The 12,776-nt window shown below is 45.1% G+C and overlaps 1 protein-coding gene across 48 annotated transcripts in view; it reads left to right on the top strand.

Annotated features, from left to right (window-relative positions):
• Hmbox1 (homeobox containing 1) overlaps positions 1-12,776 on the top strand; it is a 158,388-nt gene that overhangs the window by 117,717 nt on the left and 27,895 nt on the right. For 8 of the 48 annotated variants that reach the window (XM_042285023.2, XM_042285024.2, XM_042285027.2 and 5 more), the window contains 5 exons: positions 5,734-5,816; positions 7,648-7,743; positions 8,802-8,896; positions 9,107-9,178; positions 10,861-11,144. In XM_042285023.2, the coding sequence (XP_042140957.1) occupies positions 5,734-5,816; positions 7,648-7,743; positions 8,802-8,896; positions 9,107-9,178; positions 10,861-10,998 (484 nt within the window). In that variant the 3' untranslated portion in view covers positions 10,999-11,144. Of the gene's footprint in view, positions 1-5,733; positions 5,817-7,647; positions 7,744-8,801; positions 8,897-9,106; positions 9,510-9,976; positions 10,070-10,860; positions 12,520-12,776 lie in introns of those variants that run through there. The other 40 variants (XM_006988791.4, XM_042285031.2, XM_076545204.1 and 37 more) reach the window with 21 other exon arrangements.

Below are 12,776 nucleotides of genomic sequence, written 5' to 3'. Positions count from 1 at the left end.
GACTGGCCTCTCGTTATTTCCCTGTGCCCAGACCTCTGCCCTGAAAGCTCTTCCTCCTCATTGAGACCTGTTCCCCTGTCAGTTCTCCTCTGCTACAGAAGGGCTTGCTGTGCCTGCAGCCACTCTGGTTCCTTTTACAGTCCCCTCTTCGCCTCTGGCTGCTCTGACCACACTGGGAAGTCTGGTCTCTTTCATCTTGGCCACGGGACAGTCAGCTGGGACCCTGAAACTCGTTCTGCTCGAAGAAATGATGCTCGTTCCACCAGAAACCTTGCTTGGAGCCTCTGTTTTCTGTTCACCCCAGATTCCTCCTTACATTCCTTAATGCATTTCTTATTCACACGTCTGTTGAGTAAACAAACACACATTTGTTAGTCTCTGCTGTGGCCAAGCAGGCTCCCTTTGTGAGTGATTAGAAACATGGTCGTGTTCTTCTTTGATGCTTCCCTTTTCTCTAAGAACATTCCCTCTCACCGAGCACATAAGGGAAGACCCAGGGCTTTTGTTACATTAGATTAGTCAGTATGGTGCGATCCTAGGCATGAACCTTACTGCCCAAGCGGGGGGGATGAGGTTCAGTTCCTTATTGTTTTAGAGTTGATCCTTTGTCGTATGTTTTCTCAAATTCTGTAGCTTGTCTCTTCACTTTGTTGTTACTTCCTGTAGTATTGGGTTCTTGTCCAGGAAATCCTTGTTCATGCTGATGTCCCCAAAGCACTTTATCATTTTCCTTCTGGTGGTCTTTTGGCTTCAAGTCTTATATTTAATTTTAATTTGAATGTTCTTTTAACTGGTAAGAGTGGTGTCCAGTTCATTCTTCTGCTTACAACCAAGGCTTTGTTGGCCTGGATGCAATACAGTGGTTGCTAGCTAAGACCTAAGATCCCCATTGAAGAAGTGATAGGTAAGACCTGATCCATCATCCCAGGCTTACCTCATCTCCTGTTGAAGAAATGATAAGTACCAGGCATTAAAGGGTATTGGAAATACCAGATTTCTTTTGTGCATCCAATAAGATGGTCACACAGCTTTCTTTGTCCTTCACACTGTGAGAGGCTGTGTCATGCTCAGGGTTTTGTGTGTGTTGAACCTCTTCTCCCTGGGATGTCTCCCAGTTGGTTGTGATAAATAGTCTTTTTAATGTGCTCCTAGATTCCCTTTACTGGATGTTAGCTGAAGTTTTTTTTTTCTTTTTCTTTTCTTTTTTTTTTTTTTTTTTTTTTGCACCTGTGGTCACCAGGGTATTGGGACAGTGCAAGTCTTGTAAAATGAATTTAGAAAAACTCTTTTCTGTTCAGATTTTGAAATGATTTATGAAGAATTAGTGTTAATTCTTCAGATGTTAGCCAGAGCTCAGCAGTGAGGCTGAGCAGAACATTTCTTAATCATAAACAATAGGGTCTGGAGTTATGACTCAGCAGTTAAGAGCACTGGCTGCTCTTCCAGGGGGCCCAGGCTCAATTCCCAGCCCCAACGTGGCTCTAGTTCCAGGAGACCCACCGCCTTCTTCTGACCTTTGTAGGCACTGCACGTATGTGGTGCACAGACATACATGTAGGGCAGACATTGATACACATAATTAAAAAATAACAACAGTTTTTTAATAGAGGGGAAAAAAGATTACTTTTTAAAAATAAGGCTTAAACTCTATGAATAAATTTCCCTTTTCCTGAGATCTTGATTTGAGGGAAGTTACTGGGGTCTTCTTTACTAATCCTGGAAATACGGAATAAAAGTGAACTCTAAAACTTTGACTTAATAGAAAACTTTCTGCCGTGAATAACTGAACATTTTAATTTAGCTTCCCAAACCAGTATGGCTTTTTTCTGTTAGTCACTGCAGTCACAACAGTAATGCCTACTACCTGAGCCCAATCCACTTTTAGAGCATAAATTGTTTACAGAATTGTATTAATCATCAAACTAGTTCTTAATTAGTTCAGTGTTTCCCTACAACCCTTTTATTGTAAGAGTGGTGTCTGTTCACTTGGGAAGCCCCTGCCGAGAACTCTGTGAAGCAGACTGTGGGAGGCCACCATGTCACCGGCGTTTTATTTCCTGCTCTGTGCATCATTCTTGCTTGGCAGAGATAAAGGCCTCTGACAGCTGCGTGTGTTCTCTGTTGGGCTTAGCTGTACACGCCTGTGACCCCAGCATCTGCGAGAGGCTGAGGTGGAGTCTGACCTGCACCCTGGCTTCTGGTGCATCTCTGTGGAGGAAGAGGTACAAGATGAGTGCCTGTAGGACTCAGTGGGTAAAGACAACTTGTTTCTCAGGCCAGTGTGTCCTGGGGGATAGACCAGATTGGCATTGGAGGAAGGCAGGTGTTCTGGCAGGAGACAGGCACAGGCTTCCTCTCTTACTTATATGACATCCACAGCAAGAAGGGGGTTAGTTTGGGGAGAATGTGGGCATCCAGAGCATCCATAGTAAACCTTTGAAAGTGTTTGAACAGGACACTGATGTAACCTAAGTAATGTGTCAGGAATATCAATCAGTCGTTGGCTTTCAGATCATTTGGCCAAAAATTATAAGGTATACTGGCCATAGAGTTGTTGCTCAAATGGGGCCTTAGGCCTTAGCAGCCACTGTATTCCATCTAGTCTTACAAAGCCTTGATTGTAAGGCACACCTTATTGTACATGCCGGTGAGAAAGGAAAAAACAAAACACTACCATTTAATTTCAAGATACTACCAGTTAGGAAATGTGTCCTGATTTCAAAGATCACAATAATGAAGAAATGAGCATCATCAAGTCAGTGAAATAGATCTTTACACTGGTACAGAGAAAAGCTGAGAAATGCAAGAAAGACTGAGAAAATGAAAAGGAGAGGGCATACAATCAAGGACAAGCGGAGAAGTTGACCTTGAAAAGGAGGATGATTTATGTTTTCTCGGCTGAAAAAAGAAATGAATAATGGCCTAGAGAAGTTTAGCAGTTCAGAAGATGAGAAATCTAGCAAACCAATAACCACGAAGGCAAGGTCATCTGCAGAAAGAGTGACAGTGGTAGCTTTGAGGGCTTGAGACTGCAGAGTGACAAGGCTTCCGAGGAGCAAGGCATGAAAGAATTCTCATCAGAAACAAAGGGACCAGTTCAGATTGCAGAGGAAGGAAACCACTTGACTCTGTTTTGTGGTATTCGGGAACACTTGGTACTTCGAGAAGGATGGGAATAAAAATGGAAGGTACTGCCGGCAGCGTGGGAGATTGGCAGGCAGGAACGCAGAAGAGAAGAACTCAGTGCAGGTTCCTCTCAGACAAGTTTGGCTTGTCGGTCATTCAGGCAAGAAGTAAGGGATGTGGCTAGACGGAGTAGACATTTATTTTTTACTTAGGGGAAGAGAAACAATTACAGATTAGTGATTGCTGAGAAGATAATGAAGTTTGAGGAGCTAGAGATACATAGGAAGTCTGTATGACTGGAGAATTCAGAATGGAAGGTTATGGAGGCAGAATTCAGAGCAGTGTGTTTGAAGATGTGTTCTCTTCCTGTAAAGCACCGGTGGGATTGCATTTCTGCTGGATGAAAACCTCTCAGGCTCTCCACTGATTTCAGCGGATGGCCCTTCATACCCGGAGGACAGAGCAAGGGCATGGCAAGCTTGTTCCCTCTCCCTCTGAAGAAGGGACAGGCACCAGCACTGATCTCATCGCATCGTCCTACGAAGCCCATGATCTTAACACACTTGGTGCCCCAGACTTCTCATGGCCTCATCTGCCATCTCCCCTTGACAGTGCCCGTCCTCAAGACCTAGCTCGGACTTCCCTGTGACATCTTTGCAGACTTCTCCCATGACCATGAGCACACCGAACTGTCCACAAATCCTGTAGCCTTTCACCACAAGTACACTTACTTATATCTCTCTCTCAAGTACATTGTGAGCTCCTTGATGCCAGAAACCAATTCTTTACCCGCAATGCCAAGCACTTTTTAGGTAATTCATAACTACTTGGTGAATTTGGGGTAAGTGAATCAATTGGATGACATTTCAGATGTTAGTATGCCTTCTGGTCACCTGGCTGTCATTGAAGTTTGTTTCTAGCTACCAAGTCTGCTCCAGGTGAAGCTAGGCTGCTGCCATGGCCTAACCAAAAGTTAGTTCAAGTAAACACAGAGGCCAAGACAGCATGGACCCGGAGCAGCTGTGAGCACGGTGGCTTGGAAGACTCTCAGCATGAACACTAGCACTCCAAGGACCATGCAGGAGGAGATGCTTACACCAAGGGAAACAGCAAGCAGAATATGGTCAGAGACAAGAGTGGGAGCATACAGTTGGGGGCTTGGATTTTAGAGATGAGGATGAAGAAGCGAGGCACCAGCTTTTCCTGGACTGAAGTGAGGTGTGCCTTCCATAGAGACCTCGAGGGAGGAGAGGGCAGCAGGGGTCAGGTTGGGGCTCTTAGGAAGAGAGGGGCCTCTGAGGCATGTGGGCCATGACTAGTCTTTCTGCCATTGCTGACTGGCTAATTTTCAGGAAAAGGACGGTCCTGAAGAAATGGTAGGTACTAGAATCCAAGAAGGTCATTGCCTGATTGTCAGTTTCCAGGCTCACGGCATGAAAGTTCTCTTTTTCTTTAAGTTCATCGATGTTAGAAAAAGTAGCACTAATAATAGCATTCTGTTTCCACCTACATTTTCTGAGTCTGCTTAATCTAACAACGGATTTAGCAAGCCTCGTGTTTTAAATACTGTTGGACCAAGGTAATACCTACTTCCTAACATACAAAAATGAACCGTGTTAGTATCCCCCTAAGCCCCTTCTTCAGCAGTGAATGCTCAGTATTCTCACCCTGGTGTGTATTCTCTTTCACCCATGTGAACCGGCACACATGCAGACAGGAATCTTCTAATTCTCCGCATTTTTGCTTGTACATTATTTTGTAGATTACTTTTCTCACTTAGGAATATGCTATAAACATCCATTCAGGTCAGTGGACAGAGTGCTAACTTATTTTCTTCCTAATTATTTTAAAATAGCTGTGTATAAATATAGAAACCCCATAATTTGTTCTGTCATCCCTTGTTCGTGGATAATTGGTTAATTTCCAGTTTTTGCTGCTATTTAAAAAAATGACCAAAAAAGGAAAAGCTGTGTTGATACCAGTGCTTAGTAACGTGACTCTGTGGCTCCGTGACTTCCGTCGTCAGTCATGCACACCAAAATAACTTGTAATGTCCCCCTGCGTGTGTGTGTGTGTGTGTGTGTGTGTGTGTGTACTGTATACTGACCACACCCCTTCCTCCCTCCCCTCCCTGTTCTTAGCTTTCCCCACCCATCATTCCTCTTGCTTCCCCTGATTTCTTCTAAGGTCATGTCATACACACATCCACAATTTTAAATATCTATATAAAATCTGAGAACCACTCATGAGAATGGGCATAATATTAAGTTTCTAAGCCTAGCTTAACATGATCATCACCAGGTGGATTCATTAAAAAAATAACTTTTATCTTAGAGGAATCTTTTAATGAAGCACAGCAGCATGTAGCCACTAGTCACATACAGTAATTTCAGTGAAGTAAAAGGTAAATCTATTCCTTACATCGGCTTTCTTTCAGGTGCGCAGTGGGCACGTAGGTGGGGGTTACCATATTGAACACATTAGAGACCGTTTCCATCTGCCAGAAAGTTCCTGTGGACATCCTGGACTATACCAAGTTACATCTTAAAGAAGACATTTTAATGAGCACATTTTAAAGTAAAGTGTGTCTTTGTGGTTGCCCCACAGTTACTTCAATGAGAATCAATATCCAGATGAAGCAAAGAGAGAAGAGATTGCCAACGCTTGCAATGCAGTCATACAGAAGCCAGGTAAGGAGGTGAGCTCAGAGGGCAGCGCTCAGTTACATTCAGTGGTCTGATCACTCGCCCTCCTAATGCAGGTCCCAGCCCAGTGTTCTCCAAATAACACTTGTGATGTTAATGTGACCTGAGTGAAGTGTGTACACACACACACACACACACACACACACACACACACACACACAAAATGACTCTCCATGAGACTTGAGGCCTTGAAGGTTCTTTTAAATTATGGATTTGTTTTTTCCAAAATTTAGCATAAACTTATCAGTTCTGAAGTAATGATAAAGTGTGAAAATTCAAGCAAGTTTTGTTAATGAAAGTATGTAAATCCATTTTTTCACAGTTGTGTGACCTGTGTGGCTGCATTTATGCTGACTACTCCTGGCCTGCCCCCAGAGAGTAGCACCCAGCCCTAATCCAATTTTTGTGTAGCAGACACCTTTGGTTTCTCTTGTCACCCCATGTGACTCTTGTCTCAGAGTCTCCCAAGGATACAAAGGCCTATGCAAAACTTGGTTCAGGAAACCTGGAAAACTGGTACCAGATGGCTCCAGGAATTTGCACTTGGCGTTGTATTTTTGGGAGCTTCTTCGGATTGTTTTGAACATATAGAAATCAACTGGCTAAACTGTAAACATAGAGAAAAATAAAAATGTCCTAGGCAAGGGAAAGGGATACAGTCCTTAAGAGACTGGATTTCCCTGCAGCAGCTAAAGGCTAAATTCATTCTTATGGTGCCTCTGAGTTTTCTTTCCATGGATCCACGTGAACCCACACACCTGTACCGTGACATTTCATGACAGATCTGTATTCCTTTGTGAGGCAGCTTTTGGGGGTTAGACTGTTTGCTTCCCACATTGGGATGGCTTCTGCCTAGCTAAGGGAACATGGTGGTCCCCTTTGAAGTCTCCCGTGGAGGTCCACAGACACTGGTACTGCCTATGTATCTTATTCCCAGTGTACTTCAGAGCCTTGGCCCAAGCAGCTAGTTTCTGTGTGGCCACTTGTTTTGATGGCTTAAACACTATGTGAATATCAGAGTTTTATACAGTGAGGAGGGTTATTCTCCTTTACTTAGAGTGCCAACTTGTAGTGATATCTACCCTACACACTCAGCTCCACCTCCAGGTGAAGGAGTCTGTACCTTGAGTGCACAGATCTACGGTCCCAGTGCATGGCTTTGCTCCCTCTGGAAAACACATACAGATGGAAACACATACAGATTCAAGGCTGAAAGGAGGAGAGGAGAGGAGGAGACGGTGCTAATGGCTGCTTACAAGTTAGCTTGGGATCTCCGTAAGAATTAACTGTGATGGCCAAGAAGACAATAAATCTGAAATCTGACCTGAGTGGTACTGTGTGACTCAGAACAGTCACAATAGCGGATGGCTACATGGCCATTAGCCTTCAATGCAACATGTATCTCCTATCTTACATAATATATAACGTATCTTAAGATACCAGGAAAACAGATATAAGTCATTTTATCTGTACACTTCCATAAAGAATTACGTCCCTCTCAATGATGACAATTAAATGACACCTCCATGGTACTAAACGGAAACTATGTAAACGGATTTTGTGGATTTTTTAATATTGAGTATGTCTTCCTGAGTTGTGGCTAGCTGTGTATTCATTTATGTGTTTGTTGACGCAGTAATAATTTTAGTGGGTTCTTAGTACTAAGCAATGCTAAAAAAGAAGCCACTCCATCTGTTATTTTGGCAGTAAATAGAACCAAAAGCAACTTTCAGCAGAGACATATTTCTTAAGAACAATTCAGTCTTGGTTGGATCCAAGATACAGATTATCTGAATTTTGTTGCATGCATTCACAGGCAAAAAGCTGTCCGACCTGGAACGAGTTACCTCGCTGAAAGTTTATAATTGGTTCGCTAATAGACGGAAGGAGATCAAGAGGAGAGCGAATATCGGTAATGTATCAGAGAGACTGCCTTCTCTCATGAGAAGTTTAGAAATGGGTAAGAGTGGCCAGTGGATGAGCTGCTGCAGGTCTGAGCATCGTACCACTTAGGTCTGACGAGAAGCACCAGGGCTTCTCTTCTTTGCCTTTTTAATCCCAAGGTCAGTGTTACCTGCACTATTTTATCTGTATCTTAATAATGTCTTTGTTATTTATAAAGCTGATTGTTGTTAATGTTCCAGATTGTAGAATTAACCCCTGAGCAATGGGTTACTCATGTGGCTTATATTAAGGATTTCTATGGGGGTCTTAAGAGAGGAATTAGGATGTGCCCGTCCTGCTGGTTACTGCTGCAGCTATGACCTGGACGCTGAGAAACATCCATCAGTAGCTGGGACGCAAGAGAGTCAGCAGACGGGAAGCAAGAGCGGCAGTAAGGGCACTTCAGACTCGGACGTTGGATTTTGTCAGTTCCCAGTGTATGCTTCTTGCTGCACACTGAGCTGTATACTCTAAACAGTTGCCACTGCCGACCAGATCTTAATAAAGCTGGAGGGTGGGAGACCATGTGAAAATGTGTGTTCAACTAAAAAAAGAAAAAAAAGACAGGATTGCTGTCCTATTCAAAGCTGGTGAGAGTGAGATTTGAGTGGACGAGGGAGGAGTAGAGGGTTCGTTTAAACTTCTGAAGTTGTGTTTCAGGGCTGGAGTAGCACAGTGACAGACGAGACCTGGCTCTGGTACCCAGCACCACAAGAAGTACACAGTTGCGTTTCATTTGTGAATAGACTTCTTACTGGTCACCCCAGTTCTCGTTTGCTTTGTACAGCTCCACCAGGACAGCTGTTGACTTAGTAAGTGTTGTGAAGTGCCCAGCAGTCCAGGTTGGCAGTTGAATGTGTATGGAGGCCAGGCCTCTACCCTGGGCTACACAGAGTTAAATTTCTCCCATTCACAGCTCATTAGAAACAGATTAACCATGTTCTGACTTCCTCACCATCAAAGTCATGGTTCAGCCACAGTGATGAGGCAGCAGATAATTTAGGGATCTATTTGCTTTTTTCGAAGAAGCAGCAATCCTGGAGAGTCATGGGATAGATGTACAGAGTCCAGGAGGCCATTCCAACAGTGATGACGTGGATGGGAACGACTACTCCGAGCAGGTGGGTGGCTGAGCTGAGGCTTCTGGTTACAGAGTGGTGGGGCACATGGCCACTCAAGTCCGTGGGTGTGGTCGTATGGGGGGGGGGCGGTCAGTGTCCCTCCACTCTGCTCCTGTGTCTAGTCAGATGTTCATGTGGTAAGATTCTGTTGTCCTGTTAAATCTGTGAGTAATCTCTATCCACCCCTGTGGGTTTATTGTCACACAACAGGACACTTGGCAAGCACGCAATGGGGAGGAGGAGGAGGGAAGAAGTTCAGAGGGAGGCAGAGAAGCAGAGAAGGTAGAAGAAGAGAGGAGGATCTGACCCAAACAAGCAAGTTAACCACTTACCACACACACAGTGTTTGAGAAGCACTTAGGGGCACGCGGGCAGCGGTGATGGTGCCTACATATGGACCATGCGGGACACAGCAGAAGGCCCCGCCCACTCCAGCCCCATCACAGTGGGACCCTCATGCCCAGAGGAATGGTTAACCAGAGTCTCTCTGGACATTGGCACACTCCTCCTGTCATAAACGCAATCCCTGCACGTCTTCTCATCTCATCCTGGTGTGCTCTGCATTGCTTGGGGAAAGTGTATTTAAATGTGGCCACTGCATGGAATAAGTCAATGACTACAGTTGGGGAGGTCCCCCACCCACAAACATGGTGACAGACTTCATTAAGATTTCTATAGGCTCTAAGTGTCATTTCCACTTGGGAAATTCAAAGAACACACGGCCCCTTCCCTAGACCCTGGCAAGGAAGCACTGCTCTTCCTTCTGGTGGTTTCCTGGTCCCTCCGTCTGCCGTGCTCTTCATCCTCTCTGTGTTTCATTACTTCTGTGTACCCCAGTACTCCAGACTGGCATTTGATTCTCTGCAGATCCCTTCTTCAATCCTAAAGGCTGGTGTCTAAAAGCCAGAATGAAACAGTAGCACCCATGTGTCCCAGAAGATTATCTCCCCACAAGAGTTGGTTCTCCAAGCACAGCTCCAGCTTTGGCTCAGGAGATTGCTCTTTCCTTCCTTGTCGGAAACGCTCCTGTTATTTTTCAGCTGACCCACATAGATGGATCATTTCCATCTTTTTTTGCAGATGCCCTGAGGGCAGCACATCCTATGCTTTTTCCCCCAAGGGACTTCCCCTTTCCAAAGCTCTTTGCTACAGAGTCCCCTGAAGATGTGACAGGTGAGACACGCCCCTTCTCTCCGATAGCACCTTCAGTGCCCAGCACACACCCTGTAAGGACAGCTTCCTTCACAGCCTCGTTCCTCTGGTGTCTGTCGGGGTTTGGTTTGGTTTGGTTTGATTTGGTTTGGTTTTGGAACTTGCAGTCAGTCTCCTGCCTCAGCCTGGGAGTGCTGGGGTTACAGACATGTACCACTAAGCCTGCAGCAGCTTTACTGTTTACTATGTGGAGCTTAGAGGGCGGAGAGCTTCACTTGGCTCTCAGGGGGATCCTGCACTTGTGGTTGTGTAACTGAGGACCCCTCCCTGACTTGTAAGGTGTAGGGGCCTGGACTTCTCAGTTTTCTTTACTGTTCTCAGCAGGGCACCCCACGGATTCCAGTAGCCACTCGATAGCTTTGTGGATTTAGGAGTGTGCTAGTTTGGGCTCAGTGATTACTGTTGTGTCTGTGGCAAAAGAAGAACCCAGATTCCTAGTTTATTTTCATCACTTCAGGTTTGATCACCACTAGCAATTTTTTGGTAGAATAAATAAATTCTCAGTGAAAATAAGAACAAAACAAATCATTTTTGTCCTTTTTACTTGTTGAGTCACAAAAACATTGAAAGTCTTTGGACCCATGTCCATTCAGTGTCTACTTAAATACAGTTCACTCCACCATGAGATGCACTGGGCAGTTTCCTCCACAGATGCTCTGTCCCCTGCACGGCACCCCTGCATGCCTTCTTGTGAGCTTGAGAACTGTTCCGGGCCAGCGAATAACACTCCTTTCTTATTTCTGCACGTCTAGGATGACAGCACGAGCCATAGTGACCACCAGGACCCCATCTCACTAGCTGTGGAGATGGCAGCCGTCAACCACACTATCTTGGCATTGGCCCGGCAGGGAGCCAATGAGATCAAGACAGAGGCCCTGGATGATGACTGATGAGGGAGGATCACACAGTTAACTTAGTTTAGACGTAGCACCTTAGCAGACTTTCCTCGGTCCTTAACATGTGTTCTTACAGTATAACTTACAGTTTCTTGTATGTCAGGTAGCCGTTAGGGTCTTGTTCTGTGAAGATGGCATGGTGCCCTCAGCCTTTGCATATACTCTCTCAGTATTAAAATCCCAGTAAGTAATAACCAACCAACCAAACGTTCCTCTCCCAGCCCCTGAGGCTAAACAATCTCGCTGCTCCGTCTTAGCATTCCAAGAAAGTGCTTCCAGGTATTTAGATAACCCTCAGTTCTCGAATACTAGGCTCTGTGTAAAATCTTGGGTACCTTTAGATTCATGTACCACTAGGCTGTACCCCGTTCCTGCCCCAAGACTGACAGGATGCAAGCTGAGGTAGTGGCACAGGACCGACAGACACCATCCGGGAAGTATCCACCATGGAGAGCAAGGAGCACTAGAGCCCCGCCTCAGCCGGAGATTGGTTGATTCAGCTGCAATAAGCCGTGCCTCCTAGTCACAGCGTGGCTAGACTATACTTCTTTGGGTGCTGTGCTAAGAATGCCATTGGAATCCCGAGCTCAGTTCTTGGTTAATGTTAACATGCCCAACACAGACATCCTTTCCTCTTACAAGCTGTGTGACTTAGTAGATAACATACTGCCTTCTGCCTTTGGGACCACGATCCTAAAACAAAAATGACAAAAAAAAACCCCAAGTTCTGAAAAGCAAAACCCCAGCTTGAGAGCAGTAGGGGAGAGTATGAGCTGAATGTCGGATGGATGCTAAGCCCACTTCTCAGAGCCTCTATACATTCCACACTCGGTACCAGCGCCTGCCTGGGAAAGTGCTGGAGATAACATGGAAGTCGCTTTGCCTCCTCTGGGTGCCCCTTCCCTGCTGCCCTAAGAGTCTCTAAGGATAGAGCCGAGATCAAAAGTGAGTGAAAGAGCAGGCTTTGAACCCATCACCTGAAGCCTGCCCAGAGTTCCAGCTAGGACTCTGTCGGGATTGTCACAGATGCAGATCCTTGCCTAGCCAGGGGCAGAAAAAGCAGGGGACATTCACCACTTGTATCGTGAGTGTGGGGGACACAGCAGGACGTGTCTGCTTTGTTCCCTTGACTCTGTCCTTGTGGAGGTGTGAAAGCTATATTGCTACAGGCAATTTATTTAATAATTGGAAGCCATATTGATAATGGATGTGGTAATATTTGTAGTTTAATCTACTTTAAGCGGCAGTAACTAATGGAAATTTTTTCCTTGATCACATATGTAGCACTTTTGTTACTTTTTAAAGATATTTATATTTGATAAATCTTTTTTTCATTTTGAGAACTCAAAATACCAAACCGTGAACTTGCGTTATAAAGTCACCCTGTGATCACCTTGTCATCTAGTAGCAAAATGATGAACTATTCATGCATCAAAGAAAATTACATCTGCTGGCCTTGTATGAAAATGATCCTGGCAACCTGATTAAATGGCACACTGTCACTGTGGGTAAGAAGCAGCAGCAGCCGTCAGTGTGGGGTGCGGTGTGTGTCTGAGAGAGGCTCCGTGTTTTCTGCCTCATCCCATCTCTCCTCCGTGGGTCTGATGGAGCCTTGTTTGGAGGACAGTGTGGAATGGGCCGTTAAGCAGGGCTTCCGTCTCTTTGTCCATTACCTGAACCAGTTTCTAAGATAGAGAGTAGGTACCGTCTCTTTAACCTCCTCCTCCCTCAGCAAATGTGTTGAACTTCAAAGCTGTTGAGGGAGGAGGGCA

This window comes from Peromyscus maniculatus, chromosome 9 (assembly GCF_049852395.1).
Source record: "Peromyscus maniculatus bairdii isolate BWxNUB_F1_BW_parent chromosome 9, HU_Pman_BW_mat_3.1, whole genome shotgun sequence".
Classification (NCBI taxonomy): domain Eukaryota; kingdom Metazoa; phylum Chordata; class Mammalia; order Rodentia; family Cricetidae; genus Peromyscus; species Peromyscus maniculatus.
Note: the sequence above shows the minus strand (reverse complement) of the source record. Positions and strands in the feature narration are given on the sequence as shown.